The 19,526-nt window shown below is 37.4% G+C and overlaps 1 protein-coding gene across 1 annotated transcript in view; it reads right to left on the bottom strand.

Annotated features, from left to right (window-relative positions):
• The window catches only part of EYS (eyes shut homolog), a 944,771-nt gene that overhangs the window by 477,714 nt on the left and 447,531 nt on the right, over positions 1–19,526 (bottom strand). Inside the window, 1 exon segment of the mRNA XM_072855247.1 lies at positions 18,177–18,376. Coding sequence (XP_072711348.1) covers positions 18,177–18,376 — 200 coding nt within the window.

The following is a 19,526-nucleotide window of genomic DNA, read 5'->3' on the forward strand; positions in this document are numbered from 1 at the left end:
AGGTGGTATGATGCTATTTTCTGATCTCTCCTACCGACTGGCAGTTCACTGTAGGTTTGGCTAGGTTTGTGCCTGAACTACTAGACAAAGTTCTTGTTATTGATTTTACCATCCCATCCAGATAAAACACCTACACAGATACTTTGTGATGATCCAGCTGGGTCTTATCCTGTGGGAAGTAAAGCCTTTCTAGGTTCTACAAGCTCTATAATGTTATTCATACTAGCTTTTGGAGGCAGCCTGGAGAAGAATCGGAAGGTGGATAAGAAGGAGACAGCAAGACTAAATAACTGCTTCTAGAAGACTTGCCTTGGACCAACCTCATTCTGAACACACCTGTTTCAAATTTCATGAAGTATCAGCCAGAGAAAAAAAAAACACCATCAAAAACTGTCAAAATAAGCAGTAGCCGCAAAACTTCAGAATAACACAATGGGTTCTTTATGGGGACTTGTAGGGAGTGTTCTCCATGAGTGCAAAGATAACACTACCTGACGAAATATCCCTTTCCATTAAGAAACACACCCACCATCATCATCTGGAATGCCTTCAGTTGCTGTTTGCTAACCAAGAGGACACGGGTAGATGAGCTGTCATAAAAGAATTATTTATATGCTGGCATGTAAGCGATATTGCTACTATGTGTTACAAAGACTGTCAATTTTTAAGAAGTGTGTACCTGAAGTTTCCCAACTCTGTCAGTGTAAACAAAGGAATCGTTGTGCTGTACCAGTGGTCAGCCACCCACAGTAAATTAAAACTTGCTAATTTGTCAGGAAAAAAACAATGGTTGTTGTAGTACTTATAACAACATAGACGTTAATGGTGTCAGTGACCTTGGACTATTTAATAAATAGCTGGAAAAAGATTAATATTATGTTTATCTTTAAGAAAGGTGGGAACGAAGACTGGGGCACTACATGGCAATCGGCCCCATCTCAGTCCCTGGAAAGGTCATGGGCATGGCCTCTTGGAACCCATCTCCAAACATAAAGGACTGGAAGTTAATCAGGAGCATTTAACATGTATTTACCAAGAGCAAATATTGCTTCACCAACCTGTATATTGTATTCTGTGATGAAAAGTGTAGCTATACCAATGAGGGGATTTAATATATTTTGATTTCAGCAAGACTTTAGACACTTATCTCCCACAGCATTCTCATCTAGAAGATGACAAAATCTGAGCTAGATGACCAAAATATTAGGTGAGCTAAAAATTAGCTGGACTGCCAGGCTCATAGGACAGTAACCAGTGGCTTGACATCTAGCTGATGGCTGGTAATGAGTGGAACACCTCAGGTATGATACCGTTCAACATCCTTCTCGGCAATCTTGGTTACAACACTAAGTGTTTACTCCACGAATCTGCATACAGCACAAAGCTGGATGTGGGGAGAGGTGAGATTATGAATAGCACAGTTTTAATCCAGAGCTGATACACTTGAGGGCTGGGCCCACAGAAGCCTCATGAAACTCAATAAGGAGGACTGCAAAGCTCTGTGGTTGAGGCAGTCAGCCCATGCTCTAATATGGGCTGGGAGCTGATGAGTAAGCAGTCCTGCTGAAAAGTATAACCTGAGGGTTACAGTGAATGCCAAGCTGCATTTCAGACATTCTTGGCAATGGTGTGGATGCGTCTGGAAAATATGTCTAGTTTCACTCCCCCCACCCCGCCCCGCTTCAGTTAAGCAACAGAAGGGATTCTGGTTCAAAATAACTGGGCATAGAGGTGACATGATCTACGTGGAGAAGCTAAGGGCACCATCTTGTTTAATCTTGTGAAGAGAAGGCCAGTGAGTGCTCGAATAACAACATGCAACTACTTGGAGTGTTACAAAGATGATGGAGATCAATTCTATTTGAGTAATGACAGAAAATACAAGAAGGGCCAAAAGTCACAGATGGTAAGAAGGTTCAAGCTGGACATTTGGAAAAAAATTTCAGAGAGACTGTACAGTTCCTGTCTTTGGAGGCTTTCAAGATTTGGCTAGACAAAGCCATGACCTGATACAACACTGACAATAGTACTACATTAAGCCAAAGGCTGGAATAGATGACCTGTAGAGGTACCTTCAAGCCAAAATTTCTCTGATTCTATGACTATTTTACCTCCTTATTTCACAAGACTGTGTAGACCTTTTATTACCAGTCTAATTAAGCTTTTGGAGAGAAGCTGGACTGCAGAGGAAAAGACTCAGCCTCTGTAACTTTTACTTAACCCATTAAATAATGCTGTTATTTTCTGAGAGACTGACCAGTAGATGGTAGATGTGCTTTAATCTAGCTGGATGCTAAGTAAGATGGTACCAACCCAATGTCTGCAGCCACACTGTCAAGCTGGTTTCAGGCAATTTTTTTCCTGCTAGAAGGAAGGAGACATATTGGGGCCAGTCATGCTTGCTCGTTCCTGCTGGAATGACTTCTCCCATTTCGGTAAAACTGGAATTTGTGAACTTTGTACCTGCAGTGAATGTTCTGTGTTGTCAAAGGGGCAGACGTAGGACTATGGCCTGAAGCAGGTGTACTCTCCAGCAGCAAATGCATCTGATTGTTAATTTTTTGGGATTCTAATTCATACCTTTATCAGTCATATCCACATAAGCTTATCATCACTACATCATCTCCTGCCACACCTCATTCAAATGTAAACACTTCTGTGCCAATATTTTAACTCATGTGAATTTCCTTCTCCAATCTTTTTCTTCTCCTCTGTGGTCTTTCTCTCTAGCCACTCTCTTTAATTGTAGTATTCATGGCAGGAGGAAAGAAAAAGCTTTGATCCATAGTTTAACTCATCCATAATCAACTGAAGTTTCCTAGTTTCAAACACATGCTTATTTACAGGTCTTTACTAGAACCCCAGAATAAATTCCTCTGCAACTGCAGCCAAAGCCAGTCTTTATTTGCTACTGCTTACTAATTGCTGTCTATAAGCATACAAACTCGAATGTTTCAATCATAAAAACTAATCAGTTTGGACTATAAGGAGACCTACACTTGCACTTCTCACATCTTCTTGACTTGATGAGCATACTCTGGCAGAATCCAGATTTGAACGTGTGCATAACTGATATGTGCATACATACCAGTTATTTATTTCTTGGTAGGGTGCAGTCTAAACAATCTTATTATGCTACTAGATAGCATCAGATTTTACTTGTATTTATTGACCCTCATATCTGAAGTCATCTCCTAAAACAAACAAAGCAAAAACCTAACTAAAGCCAAATCTGAATTTTGGTATCTAATCTCAAAGGTACGATCACAGAGATAAAGTCACTCATGTTAACTTTCCTTATCTGAGAGCGCCTACATATAAAATAGATATCCTGAAAGCAAAACACAGTTCAAAAGAATGCATATTCTAATGGTTAAATTACTTTAAGTGAACCATCTTGCTCAAGGAGTTCTTCCACAGATTTTTCCAGATTTTTTTTTCCTAATAGATCAGAAGATACAATAGTTTATGAGAATGTCATTTGATTTTGTTTAATTATTTTAAAATGACTATATTAAAAAAATCAGGATATTAAACTCTAGTTCAGAAATACAGGGGAAGTCAGACAAAATACAATTTTATAGTCATATAAAATGACTAGCTGATATTTATTGTAATTCAGTGAGTTATAGGCCACTGTTAGATACTAAACCTAAAAGAGCATTGTTGTTCTCAGATTACACGCAGCGTCTTGAAGAAATATTCTCTCATATGGATACAGTTATATGGTATATATAATGTGCATACATATACTTATTGATATAACACAAACTTATTGGTACAGTGAGTCAGTAAACAAAAGAAATCACTACTTCCTAGTGGCTAACACACATTTTCCTTTGAAGCAGGGAAAAAAACCCCTTCAGATGTCATTTTTTACAAATACTATCAAGTGACTTTTTAAGTCTATCAATTTTATTAAGGTTATGAATAAAAATGAAAAGTTTGCCCTTCTTCAAACAAGTGAAAATAAAAATAGTTGCTAACTAAATTAATAGAAAACTGAATTTCTACCACTGTCTAATCTTCCCCAGTATCTAATTTTTATTTCATCATTCAACCAGCTTGTACCAGAAAAATCCTAAACAGCGCCTAATGTACCATGTCTGGTAGACTTCCCATTGGAGAGAGTTTCAGGAAATAAGCCTGTAGATTGCTGGGATTGCACAAATAATATATACATTTAATTTTTCAGTTAAAACTGATTTGGTTTTCCAAACCCGGCAAGACCTGGAGTGAAAAAGAGATGCTTCTCATTTTTTTCCCAGTGCATGCCACCTCTCTAGGGAAGATACTTCAAATGATACAACTAAGGCATTGCACAAGCTTCATATCATCCTGTTTTTTTAAAAGTTTACCATACTAAGATGACTTCAGCGCTCGCATCGCCAATGTAGTACCTAGAGTCCCATCTTTATTTCTGAATATAGCCAGCTGCAGATATTGAGAACTGTTGAGAGATTTACGAAACGTAACACAAAACAAATTGAAGTCGTTACCAGTATAAAAGTGGGATAGAAAACTGGCTTAAAGTTTACAATGTTGTGCTATAAAAAAAGTCTTTAACCTTTTCTAAGCCTTGCATCAAACATCACTAAATAGCTGGAAGGAATAAAAATAGGAGACACCTGTTTGCTGATGAAAAAAAAATAATCAAACATTGTCAAATAATAGATTTTACTTTTCTAGTAAATGTCAGAGCGTATTTACCAAACAAGAAGAGGAAATTTTCAGAAGTGGAATAGGTTGTAACCAGCCAAACTTTAGGATAGTCTCAGAGACTCTTCCTGATGACTGCAGGCTCTTTCATCTCTTTGGGTGTTTGTACATGTTATTTTTTTCGTTTCTATTACCCTTTTCAAATGAGTTGAATATTTAGTATGTAAATGAAATATGTTAATTCCAGTACAGCACTGGCAGTGACCAATCATGTCTTCTGTTCCCTACCTCCATCAATCTTGCAATCAACTAACTTCTGCCAGCCCTCTAAATTTACTTGGAAAGTGAAGGTGGGCAAGTCACTTTCTAGACATGTCTCTGTTTCTATTTATTATCTGAGAGCAAACAGCAGTTATATTTCTTACTGTAAGACCATCACAAGAAGATTGTTGATGAGAAATTAGAAAAATCACAGGAATACTTAGTAGGACCCAAAGTATCTAGTGTCTGAAGTACATATTCCTTAGTGCTCACTGAGAACAAGCCAGAGCATCTACAGCCTTGCAGGAAACAGTGTCTCAGGGGACACCTATCCAGAATGACAAATACTTATTTTGGGAAAACTGAATTCTGGAAGAAATCAAAAAATGGAGAAATATACAGCAACATACATGATTTACGTAACACTATTACAGCTCATATTTATGACAGATGAGCAATTTTTAACAGTAGACATGTGAAGGAAAGCTTGGAAGGGCTTGGAAATTTTATGGGATACAGAAATATCCATATTTAATGTAAAAATGTTTAAAAATAACCTTTGGGAAGGATCTTGAACTTATGCTTCAGGGCAATCACTGCTTCTGACCAATTAAACTGAGACCTATATGTGGTGGTAGATGAAGGGGACGGGGGGGAACATTTTTCTACTAAGTTCGTTCTTTGGGCATTCCTCTGAAGTCTGGTTACAGTACAAGATCAGACAGAGAACAAGACGAAGCTGAGGTCTGACATTAAATGGCAGTTCCTATGTTCCATTTTCTCTCCCCCAGTTCTCTAACACGTACATAGAACTATATGTCAACATTAGACAGAAAGTTATTGAAAATTATATCAACAATGCAAACAAAAGTTTTACAGCAATGCTCAAAAGCTGAGGAAGATTATTTTAAAAGAGTTGTTTGACTTGTTTCTAGCATTAGTGCTTCCTAAGATAAGCTTACTTTTACATGAAGTAGTTCAAGTGTACACAGATGGAGAAAAAAAAAATCTCTTTATGGGACCATGGCAGCCATTACCTGGTACTATACTACAGTAGCTTCTGAAGGGAAAAAGTTCCTAGGGAAAGGCACTAATTCTCCAGTGAAGATGAATGGAAACTTGGTGAACACTGATCTTTAGCTGTGTCCTACACAACTGAAATTGAGAGTTTCAGCATGAAACTTTCAGGAAATAATGAAGCATCTCAGGTAAAACCACATACAGAAGAATATTTAATTTCAGTTGCATTAATATACACAATTCATGACAGTTTAGAGAAATTCTAATATAATTACACTGTATGTCACATTAGGGCATAGGACACAATATCTTCTATATATTTTTAAGTATGAATACATATAAATAGTAGTTGAAATTACAGAAGGTTTTTATGGTAAAAAGTATCTTCCTGGTACTATTACTCTGTCAGATTGACTTATTTATGCTTATTTATAAATATAGAGTCAAATTCTAAGATAGTAACTGACCACATTCATGCATACTGGCACACACATGCACTTGTCAAAAATTGTATGGCTCCCTTGGAGACTAATTCTGAAATGTCCATTTTCAATGCTGAACTTAGATGGAAAAATTATTTTTATTATTATTCTGGGCTTCAAAAATGACCAATTTACTTGAATAATGCCCTTCCTTCCCTTTTTCTTTCCCTTTCCATTGCCCTTGCCCTTCTCCCAACAGTAACAATCTGTACATCTGAATGACAATGTGAAACAGCTTGTGCTAAAAAAAAAAAAGTTACAGTGAAGTCTCTTATTTTTTTCAGACCTACTTTGTTTTCTCATTTTTTACATGCAGGGTATAACAAAACCAAATAACCATAAGCTAACCATAAGCTGTAACTTTTTCAATAAATGCCTTTCAAAAAACAAACAACCAATCAAACAAAACCTGTGGAAATTCTGTTATTTCATACAATGACTTGAAAGACACTGTCCTTCAAGTTCTTTATGTGACCAAAGTTTATGGACAAGCAAATGCAGTTTAGAAAAAGCCTTTCTAATACTGACAAGTTGAAACACTAATATTTTTGTATTTGTTTTAAAATAAGAAATAGTATTTTCCCTTGCTTTTTTATACTTCTTGTGACTATTTTGTATTGTAAAAATTGAGCACATTAATTTAATTATTCAAAAATACCCTCAAGGATTCTAGTAAACTGTGTCTTCCAGTCTGAGCTACCAGTTTTCATATGAAGCATAGCCCTTTTTTTAACTTGTAGACTGTCACTCAAAATACAAGGCAGTAACGTTTCTTATGTTTGCAAAATGCCAGTAGATTGGAACTCTGCAAAACAGTAAATACAGGATTTTAAACAATAACATATTAAATATTTTCAACTATCACATTATATGACTTGTTAAAATTTAATACAACCAAAGAGAGAAATCTTCTTTTTAAAACGATGTTGTAACTTTCATAATAGGTTTGTTGCTGGTTTTGTCAACCATCACTACAAAAAGGCAAAGTCACTGTTAGCACTATGTGTACCATTTCTGTACATGCACTCAGAATATATATTTTAGAAAGAAAAATAAAAAAGAAGAATGTCACAAATATCACAAAATTTTGAAGACACTAACTGCAAAAATATCAAAGGTGATGTGTGTTTGAATCACTTGTGTAGTATGCTTTAATATTCCATATGGAATTCTGAATAAATAAGCAGCACATTACATCTTAAAGCACTGTGAAATTTTAAACCTTGTTCCAGGTGTTGGATTTTATTCAGGCATGCATGTTTTGGGTAATGTTGAATTAAATATTCTCTGTGTGTGGCTAGAAAACACTGAAATGTTCTGTTATAGGCACATTCCCAACTGTTCAGTCACTGCTTCTTGTATAATGGGGACATGAACACGATTCCGAGTAGCTATTCTTGTTTGGCTTCTGTTTCATGAAGTCAGAAAACAACTTAGCTAGAAAAACAAAAACAAAAATCAAAACCAATATATACATAGGGTAGAGGCATCCTCTGTCTTTTCAGGCAATTAATTTTTAAGAGGTTTGCTTAAAAAAACAGAATATAACAATTGGCAATAGCCATTCAGATACAAGCTTTAAAATGGTTTTATTCAGAGACTGGGCAGCTGAGTGATTTGTACTAGATTTGTGTTTTGCTTTTGGGTGTGTTTTTTTCCTACCAGTTTTCAGTGCTTCATTTCCAGACACTGTGGTCTGCATTTTTGTAGACAATGCTAATTCTCTAGCAGATTGCACTTTACTGTTGAATATTAGAACTTTAAAATGGCAAGGAGAGTGGGTGATTTTAACTAGATGCAGTACTACCATTGTAAATATGTCTAGTAAAATGCAACAAGACAGAACATGCATCTATTAAAAAAAATGGTAGCCATGTTTGGGATATGTTCCTTAACGCCTTGCCTTTCTTCATGCTCCACTTCTATAACTTCTTACCATTTTCAATTTTTCCTATTTTTATTTTGATATTTAACTGGCAAAATACCTCTGCAGATATTTAAAATGGTTTGATACAATGTTTGAATATCAATATAAATATCCACTTCAGTGACAAAATGATAATTTTTCTCTACTTTTGCCCAGAAGCACTAGGGGGGACAGCTATAGCAGCTATTCCATTAGGCATATTGCACACATTTAACATCTTTAGACACATTATTTGTTTGTTTTAAATACTCATTCCAAATCCTATGATCTTGACCTTCTGGTAAATTTGCTAGTATAGGAGAAACCTCTCTAAAATGGATGTGTTGCCTCTTTACAGCTGTGATACATTCCTTTACCTTTCATGCAATATCATACAAAAAGAGCAACATATCAATTTGATCCAATCTGAATAAACAAGGGAGCAATAAGGCATATATTAATCAAAACTTATTAGAAAGTATGCAAGCTACGAGCACCAAAGCTTCTTCTCAACAAGATTTCTAAAAAATATTTCTAAAATAATTCAGAACTGTAATTCACTTGGAGAACTACTTTTTTAAAATTACATATTAACATTTTTATGATTACAGTTCTGGTTTTAGTTGAAAGTGAAGAGATATGTTAAGAGTACCAGTTAGCATATGCACGTCATTACATTCATTGTTTATATTATTATCATGTAGCAAATAAAGACTACAATGTACTTGTTCTTTTTTCCCTTATAAGCTTGTCACATGTATAAGTAAGGAATTTTACTATATATCCAGAAAGTAAGAAAAATACAGGACATCATATGCATTTTTATTATACCATTTCTTTTGATAGTACTACAGTAGTATTTTTAACATGGAGACACAAGCATCTGTCATTATAAAATTGAATAAATGGTTAGAAATTGTCATTAATGTAATTACCTACCCTTATTGCTCAGACAGTAAGAATGGGATTTTGATTAAATAAAGAAGTGCAATGTAATGAAAAATCACGCATATATATATTTATATGTATATTTATATATAAAGTAATTATACATGGAGTGGTATAGGAACATGTTAGTATGCCAAGTTTATCTAACCATTCTCCATGGAAACTACAGTTCAGTCATCAGCCATCTTAAGAATAAAACTGAAACACCTGTGTTCCCTCTCCTCCCAGCATCAATGAAATGCTAGTTGTTGTTATTATAGGAGGAACAGAAAAAGAGAAAGAAAACATTATGCCGCTGATAAATTACAGATTGGCCCGTAGCTTGGATACTGTGTGTACTTCTTGTCCCGTCGTGTCAGTAAAGACAAAACAGCACTTGAAAAGCCTTGAAAAAGGGCAACAAGGATGACCAGAAGTTTGGGATGGCTTCTGAAGGAGGAAGGAGTGGGAAAGCCAGAAATCTTTAGCCTGGAAAGGAAGGAGCATGGGGCAATACGGCAGTGGCCCACAAAAGCAAGGAAAGGATGGTTTGGAGTCAACTTTTCATTCTCCTTTTCCACACTAGAATTAGGGGACATGAAATAAAGCAAGCAGGAGCAGTACTTGAAATTAAAAAAGGGAGGCATTTTTTCATGGAACAGGCTAGACCTGTGGGTCTGCTTGCTGAATGGTATTGTCACAGAACAGCTGATGTTGGCAGGGTCCCCTGGAGATTGCCTAATCAAAGGCCCCTCCTCAGAGGAGATGTTTATATAGGTTCAAAGGAAGACTGTGTAAGTACTTAGAGACTCTGACTTCTACTGAACAAACCACAACATGCTCAGGAAAACCCCTGTTTGAGGGAGCACAGGAGGACAAGTAATATGCATGCACTTCTCACATTCTTTCCTGGGAATCCATTTATGGCCACCACTGGAAATAGCATACAGGGTTAGATAGTTCTTGGCGTGAACCAGTACATCCATTCTTGTATTTTCATGTAACCTAATACATACACACAATGCAAACCCTAAAATATTCATCCTTCACTAAATGTAAAGAACTAAGCAGTTGATTATGAAATCAGCAAGTCATGCAGAACCCATTTCATTATCTACATATAAATGGAGGGGCATCTGTTTTCACACAGAGGAGACAGAGAAAGAAACAGAGTACTGCGTACATATTCACACCACATACAAAAGTGAGAACCTATTGTTTTACCACTTGCCTGTTTTAAGAGATTCTGATGTTCCAGTGAATTAGAGTCACTCCTTCCGTATCATAAAATTACTTTATTCTTACACTTATCTCAGTGCTCTGAGAAACTTAGATAGCTCTGTGTAATGTGTACTCTGCAACTTTGGTCAGATCTTGCAAGCTGTCTACAAACAGCTAAATGAAATGAAGCTTTTCAGTTAAAAAATCATACAGATTAACTCCTTTTCCATACCATGACAGAACTAAATAGCAGCTTTTTTGGATACAGTTGCCTAGGTTGCCCTACAAGACTCTGCACCCCTAGGTTCCCCCCACGAATATCTGTTTCATACTAGCAATATATTGTTTACCTTATATGTGATCTAAGACAAACCATTCTACTTTATTGTTTCTTATCTTATGTGCAGTCTGCATGCCAGAGCTACAGAGTAATGTGTTTTTCAGACTCCAATTTTCTGCTCATACACCATCTCCACTCTTGAATTGTTTTAATCCCTTTCCTGGATCCCTGCAGAGGCCCTAGCTAGTTATGAGGCCTGGTGCTCCAGTGGAACACCTTGCTCAAACAGATAAAGCAAAATAAAATAGAAGGGAACTGAAAACAAGGTATTTTAAAATTTAAACTTTGCTTATCAGTAGAATACAAGAATATGAATGTACTGATCTTGGTTTGTTTTTACCAGCTTTTCCTAAGAAGCACAAGAATAAGATTGTAGGACAGCTTTGGTCTTTAATTACATGTTCTACATGTGCTCCAACTGTGGCAAGAAAAACATTAAATAAATATATAAAATAATGTAATGCAAATGTTTTCAAGAGCAATTTGATTTTACTGAGAGAAATAAAAGGGAAGAATAGTTTCAGGAAGAAAACTAAAGGCTTTTCTGAGTGCCAAACGGCACATGAAGAATCTCAAGGAAGAAAAAAATTTAAATTGCTTACAGGTTTTGTGGATGTCTTTTCATTGATACTTAAATTAAATTAAATATGATACACTCCATCATAATACTAGTACCTTATCCTTATGAAAGTCAGAAATCAGGCTAAATTATACAGATTTCATATTTTTTCCAGTATAATTACTACCACTTTAAGATGTCTGACAATGGTATATTTTAAAGATTTCAACAAGATGTTCCAAGGATACTAGCTGATGAATACGATGTACTACTATGACTGCTGCTGACAACATTATTTGCCCCTTTAACTTGGTATTCAAGCAATTATTAGGTTATATTCTTTTACAAATGCTAGTCAATGCTTGGTTAAAATTGAGTCAAAGGTCCTTCAACCTTTTCTCATGTACATGTGAGATTATAAACAGCAGTATCCAGCCTTTTACTACTTATCATTGCATTCATTACAACCAGTTCATAGTCACAAATAAGAATAAGTGGTAGGTAGCATAATTAACATTTAAAAATAATTGCACTTTATTTGAATTGTAGAATCATAGAATTGTTTAGGTTGAAAAAGACCTTTAAGATCATTAAGTCCAACCATAAACTTAACACTACCAAGTCCACCACTAAACCATGTCCCTAAGTGCCACATCTACGCGTCTTTTAAATATCTCCAGGGATGGTGACTCAACCACTTCCCTGGGCAGCATGTTCCAATGCTTGATAACCCTTTCAGTGAAGAATTTTTTCCTCATACCCAATCTAAACCTCCCCTGGAGGAACCTGAGGCCATTTCCTCTTGTCCTATGGCTTGTTACTTGGGAGAAGAGACTGACACCCACCTCTCTACAACCTCCTTTCAGGTACTTGTAGAGAGCAATAAGGTCTACCCTCAGCCTCCTCTTCTTCAGGCTAAACAACCCCAGTTCCCTCAGCTGTTCCTCATAAGACTTATGATCTAGACACTTCACCAGCTTCATTGCCCTTCTTTGGACACACTCCAGCACCTCAATGTCTTTCTTGTAGTAAGGGGCTCAAAACTGAACACAGCATTCAAGGTGTGGCCTCACCAGTGCCGAGTACAGGGGGGACAAGCACTTCCCTAGTCCCGCTGGCCACACTATTTCTGATACAAGCCAGGATGCTGTTGGCCTTCTTGGCCACCTCGGCACACTGCTGGCTCACATTCAGGCAGCTGTCAACCAACACCCCCAAGTCCTTTTCTGCCTGGCAGCTTTCCAGCCACTCTTCCCCAAGCCTGTAGCGTTGCATGGGGTTGTTGTGGCCCAAGTGCAGGACCTGGCACTTGGCCTTGTTGAACCTCATACAATTGGCCTCGGCCCATTGATCCAGCCTGTCCAGGTCCCTCTGCAGAGCCTTCCTACCCTCAAGCAGATCCAACACTCCTGCACAACTTGGTGTCGTCTGCAGACTTACTGAGGGAGCACTCGATCCCTTCATCCAGATCATTGATAAAGATATTAAACAGAACTGGCCCCAACACAGAGCCCTGGGGGACACCACTTGTGACTGGCTGCCAACTGGAGTAAACTCCACCACCACTCTTTGGGCCTGGCCATCCAGCCAGTTCTTTACCCAGCGAAGAGTACACCTGTCCAAGCTGTGAGCAGCCAGTTTCTCCAGGAAAATGCTGTGGTAAACAGTGTCAAAGGCTTTACTGAAGTCTAGGTAGACAACATCCACAGCCTTTCCCTCAACCACTGAGTGGGTCACTTTGTCATAGAAGGAGATCAGGTTAGTCAGGCAGGACCTGCCTTTCATCTACCCATGCTGAGTGGGCCTGATCACCTGCTTGTCCCATACATGCCACATGATGGCACTCAAGATGATCTGCTCCATAACCTTCCCCAGCTCCAAGGTCAGACTGACAGGCCTGTAGTTCCTTGGATCCTCTTTCCAGCCCTTCTTGTAGATGGGTGTCACATTTGCTAACCTCCAGTCAACTGGGACCTCCCCGGTTAGCCAAGACTGCTGATAAATGATGGAAAGGGGCTTGGTGAGCACTTCTGCCAGCTCTGTCACTACTCTTGGGTGGATCCTATCTGTCCCATAGACTTGTATGTGTCTAAGTGGTGTAGCAGGTCACTAACCATTTCCCCTTGGATGATGGGGGCTTCATTCTGCTCCCTGTCCCTGTCTTCCAGCTCAGGGGGCTGGGCATTTGGAGGAAATGTAGAACAATATATTCCTATTTTAGAATTCTTTCTTACTGAAGTCTCATGAGCTGGAAGAAAAACCTTGACATTCTGTTGATCAAATATTCACTCTTTTCTGCCCTTGGAATACAAAAATCAAGCCCATAGAATTGTCTTATGAGTATAAACTATTCTCTGAAAGATGCTGCCAAAAAAGCTTCAGTTCTGAACCAAATAACGTAGTCAAATATAATCCAAAAACTAGATCTAGAAAGCACCAGTCTCCCTTTATGAAACAGAGGATAGGATCAAACTTACTTGTGACTCTACACATTTCTAAGACCAACAAAGTTATCTTATACCACTAAATACATTTAAATTCTGTAAAAAAATTACTGAGTGGATGACGAAAGACAGAATGACATAAAAAATTACCTCTGTTTTCCCTAACAGAAATATTACAAAAACCAAATGTGCTATAATGTGCTGAAAAAGTACAATGAAGCTATAATATTCAACAACTTAATCTAAGGCAAGGCCTGTCATAAAATCGTTGACATTATTTTCACCTGATCAGATTGAAAGCACTGCACAGATAATCCTTCTCAAGACAGTATGAATACCTGAAATGCATATTTGAAAAAGGCTCAACGCAAGCATGAGTGGGGAGAGAGGAATTTTTTAAATTATTATTACTTTTACTTTTTTAAATCCCAAGCCAAACATACTGAATGGTCTGGGACCAAAAGATGCAAAAGTGAGGAAGAATCAACTGTGGATTAAATATAATGAAAAAAATCTGAGTATTTTATGTAGAACAGTTTCTCTTCCTTAAAATCCTTGGAAAATACAATGAAAAGGCTTCAGAATTCCTATTACATACTCATTATTTCAACCGTATGTAGGTTGGGTTGACTTGTCTTCTGAAAGCCCCCCTAAGCCCAATGATAGCTTTATTATTAATTTGCTAATTTATATAGTGTTTGTTGTTGTCGCAGCCAGTTCTTTTAATTAAGACGACTAAAATATAAAGCAAGGTAGGTGGGCATCCTTTCAGATGGTAATCTGTTTCCTGAAGCCCTGATACAGTGGCAGTCTGCCCAGGATAGAACTGAATTACAACTCCCAGCACCCCTCTCATTTCCAATGAGTTGTTTTAATTTTAAACCAAGGGTTTGAAGACAGAAAGGTATTTCAGATAACACACAATTCAAGGGCTATCCCAAAGGGTATTTTTCATATTCATTTCAGCAAAAAGTCTGTAGGGTTGTTCATGTAATTGATTCCCACAAAATTCAAGAAAAGTTTAACCATTCACTATACTACTGGGTGAAATACCACATATATCATAGCTGAAACTGGCAGTGCTGTCCACAGTTAAGGCAGCCTGACTTAACTTACCCATTACTGGACACTTTTCATTACTTGCTGTTTCCAGTTTTACTAGCTGCAATAATACAAACATCCCAAGCCAGATGCCCAAAACAAAGAGACTCTAAACAATACTGGATTTTGTCTTTCCTCCTGCTCATTCCACAGTGAGTGTGTAACAGGCATTAAGACTCCTTGTTCATTTGCATGTCTGTGGTGTTTTGCTAGAGTAAGAGCTATTTCTCCCTTCCTTATTTTTCAATCATTCTGCTTTTCCATCCTCCGTATCAGTCCTATTCTCCAGTCTGTACATGAGTTTTCTTCAGACTGCTTAAAGCAAGTGGAAGGCATGGTAGAAAAGGAGGAGTGTTCACATCATAATGTTCACAGTACAGGAGCAAGCCTGACTTAATGATCTTTTTATGTTTCTTATTTCCACCTTGGTACACATGACTTGGAATGGTAGCAGCTGCTGAAGGATAAGAGAGTTATGGCTCGTCTTCTGAAGCATATCAACATAGAAGAGGCAATCAGCTGAAAAAAGTCCTTTCCCCAGACCCCTTCAGAAGAAGAAATCTATATCAAGTATGGCTCTTCTTTTTGCAGGATCACAACCGTATCTCACATCAACTTACCTTACTGTAGTCTTATATCACTCATGAAAATCTTTGTGATCTTGGCAACACTAAAAATCCTGATTCTCATTGTCTGCAATTTTCCTGACTTTGATTCTATTAACAGCTCCTCCTGATGGCCAACGTTGGGCTCAGAAGCAAGTGCAAGGTAGTTACCCTCACAATGTTTGGCATAAGTTTCCAAGCAGAAGAGAGGAGAAATATAAGTAATTTCATTTAATTCAGAAGATTCATTGTGAAAGAAGAAAGGATACTGTAGCACCCAAACCTTGAAAAAAGGAGGCTAGAGTGAATATAAGCCAGGAAAGAAGAAATAGGAGAATGCATAGGATTGAATTTTCAGACTGGTGATCAAACAATAGGTGCTAAACAAATGACTAGACATCTGAGCCACAGAAAGAGTCTTTGTGCAGGTAGCAGCCCACTGCAGAAGTAAGCTAATGGGAATTATTTTAGCATGTATTGAGAGCTTTAAGCTAAACCATAATATATTTGAGTTATGGAACCAATACTATTTATATCTTCATCAATGACATTGTGGGATTGAGTGTATCCTCAGCAAGTTTGCTGATGACACCAAGTTGAGTGCTGCAGTTGACTCACTTGAGGGAAGGGATGCCATCCAGAGGAACCCTGACAGGCTTGAGGACTAGGCCCATGCAAATCTCATTAAGTTCAACAAGGCCAAGTGTAACATCCTGCAGCTGGGTCGGGGCAATCCCTGGTATCAAAACAGACTGGGGGATGAAGGGATTGAGAGGAGCCCTGCGGAAAAGGACTTGGGGATATTGGTAGATGAAAAATATGACATGAGCTGGCAACGTGCACTTGCAGCCCAGAAAGCCAACCGTATCCTGGGCTGCATCAAAAGAAGCGTGGCCAACAAGTCGAAGGAGGTGATTCTCCCCTTCTACTGCAGTCTGGAGAGACCCCACTTGGAGTACTGCATCCAGCTCTGGGGTCCCTAGTACAAGAAAGACATGGACCTGTTAGAGCAGGTCCAGAGGACAGTCATGAAGATGATCAGAGGGCTGGAGCACCTCTCCTATGAGGAAAGGCTGAGAAAGTTGGGGTTGTTCAGCGTGGAGAAGAGAAGGCTCTGGGGAGACTTTACTGCAGCCTTTCAGTACTTAAAGGGGGCCTATAAGGAAGATGAAGGAGGACTTTTTTCCAGGGCCTGCAGTGACAGGACAAGGGGCAATATTTTTAAACTGAAAGAGGGTAGATTTAAGGGTAGATTCGATATAAGGAAGATTTTTTTTACGATGAGGGTGCTGAGACACTGGAACAGGCTGTCCAGAGAAGTTGTGGATGCCCCATCATGGGAAGTGTTCAAGGGCAGGTTGGACTGGGCTTTGAGCAACCTAATCCAGTGAAAGATGCCCCTGCCTCATGGTGCAGCGTTGGACTACATGATCTTTGAAGGTCCCTTCCAAACTCAAAATAATCTGTGATTCTATGATCATGAATGTAACTATTGTATCTCATTTGACATGTGGAGATTTTATCTGTTAATGTGTTTGTGTGTCTCGAGTCATTGTAACTTCACCATTTAGTTGTAGGATAGAAATTTATCACAGATGATGGTCCTCTCAGATTCTGGAAAACAATGCCAGCAATCAATGCAAATATTTGCTTAAATTACAACAGTAATTCCTGGCTGTCCATGGGCCATTTGTCTTGTTAATTCTGTTGAATACTAATGAAATTCCGTAACTATTAACAGAAGGACACAAAGGATCAACAGGTGGAAATTGAGCCACAGATTGGAAATAATACATTTGTTTCTTAATCTTCTTCATTTCATAAGAAATGAAATTAGTTTAATTTCTTATAGTATATTATAAAGCTATCAAACTGTTACACACAACTAAGAATGACCATTCTTGCCTTAACATTAGCAGGGTTTTTTTTTAAATAAAGCTAATATCCTTAAGCTTCAATTTTGGCCATCAATCAAAATCCAGATATTGAACACGTGATTGTATAAGGGAAGATATTTATGCTTCATTCTTAAGTATGTTTATAAAATATTTTCTTAGTACTTAGTATTTCTACTAATGTAGCAAATGAATAGGAACTTGGATAATAATTGTGAGTTGATATATTTATTAGATGTAGTAAAGAATAAAGTATACAATCTATAGAGCAGCTTAATTTTAAAGAAGTTTCACTATATTACAAGTATATAAGCTGTAAGATTACATGTATTTAGTCAGAAGCCTTAAACAGCCAAAGCATCATGATGATAGATCACAGGAAATTTCTTTGGATATATGTCTGTGCACACATGCTATACAAACTACCTGTCGTTTAAATTTGATTGCAAATTAATTTTCTCTTTGAGTACGAAACACAGGAGTATATACAGATCTGTAAACATGACGATTTTTAATTTTTTAGGGTCGGTTTATGTTAGAAGTTTCTACATATAATTCTGAAAAGCACTAGAAGATAAGTTTCTAGATAAAAGGCCTGATGTTAAACAGTGAACAGTTAACAGTATTTTTGAGCACTAGATTGAGCATCAAATCCAATGGAGTACACATACTGCACATAGTAACAACACCGCCCTGAAATCGTAGCAAATCAACATGTATTAACTAAAGCAGTTATATGACAGTATTCATACTAACCTGCAATGAAAAGTTCTTCCAGGTCCATCAACACATACACCTCCATTGTAACAGAGAACTGAGTTCAGTGTGGGCTCACTGCAAACATCAACATCAACTTCACAAAACCTGCCAGTGTACCCACTCAAGCAAGTACAAACAAATGCATTGACCACATCTTGACAAGAACCTCCGTTAATGCAGGGAGCAGATTCACATTCCTGAGGAGAGAAATAATAATACATTGACTACAGAGCTTTAAAACACATTGCTTATTAATTCATATTAATAGCAAGTGCAAGAGACTGAATCTGCAGATTAGAAGAAGAGTGTTAGACTTTTTTTGTTGTCTTATAAGCAAAAGTCTCTAATTTGGGGCAATTTTGTTTATATAGAGATCCTTTGATTGCAACTTGCACTGAGTCTTGAAACCATGCTTGTTGCTACTAATTAATCTTTGAGAAATGCAAATATATTTTTATATAAGCGGTCTTACAGCCTAAGTATGTGCTTCCCACTCATGATTCCTTTATTAAAATTTTAAAGCATGTTTTTGAGCCATAGTTTATACAATTATTCCTTCTAAGTTTTTACAGTAGGGCCTACTGCAGTGAAAAAAAGCCACATTAGTAGCCACACAGAAAAAAAAAAAAATACTTAGATTAACCAACACACACGCGCCTTGTATCAGTATTTCCTGATAAATGCTTTCTTATTATCAATTAATGCATAATATTGCAAACAGAAACATGTAGAAATGTTTATGTGTTCACACAGTAACTGCTGATAAAGCTAATGTGAAGGTCATCAAATTCAAACCATGCAAAGTAGCAGCAAATTAATATTTCTCCAGAATTACAGGAGACTTTAGTTAGTGCAACTGCCAGTGCAAAAATGTATTTTTGCCCTTGAGCAGAGAAACCTACTTTCTGCCTATATCCCAAAGGATTTTTATTTTGCTGCTGCCACACAAATAGTCTAGCTAAATCCAGTATTTTAAATTTATTCTCACACTCCTGTAACTTTAGAAGGTTTAATTCTTTAAGGATATCCAAGGGCACTCAGATTTCCTGCAGCTACTACAGTTGCTTTGACAGAATGTAAATTCAGATATCCATGGGGAATTGTGAGAAAACAACTTATTTTCCTATAAGCTCAACAGCTGGGTGTATATAGGATGATTTATTAGTGAGCATTACTAAACTAATTGAATTATACATCCCACAGGAAGATGGGGATAGTTCTACAGACTGCCAAAAATCCTGTGTCTAGGTTCTAGAAGTAGTCTCTTGCTATATTAATTACATTTGTTGTTGGCAAACATAAGTCTTCTTTGTTTTGTTTATAAAAAAATCTCAGTTCACAGTTCCA

This window comes from Ciconia boyciana, chromosome 3, assembly GCF_034638445.1.
Source record: "Ciconia boyciana chromosome 3, ASM3463844v1, whole genome shotgun sequence".
In the NCBI taxonomy this organism is placed as follows: Eukaryota; Metazoa; Chordata; class Aves; order Ciconiiformes; family Ciconiidae; genus Ciconia; species Ciconia boyciana.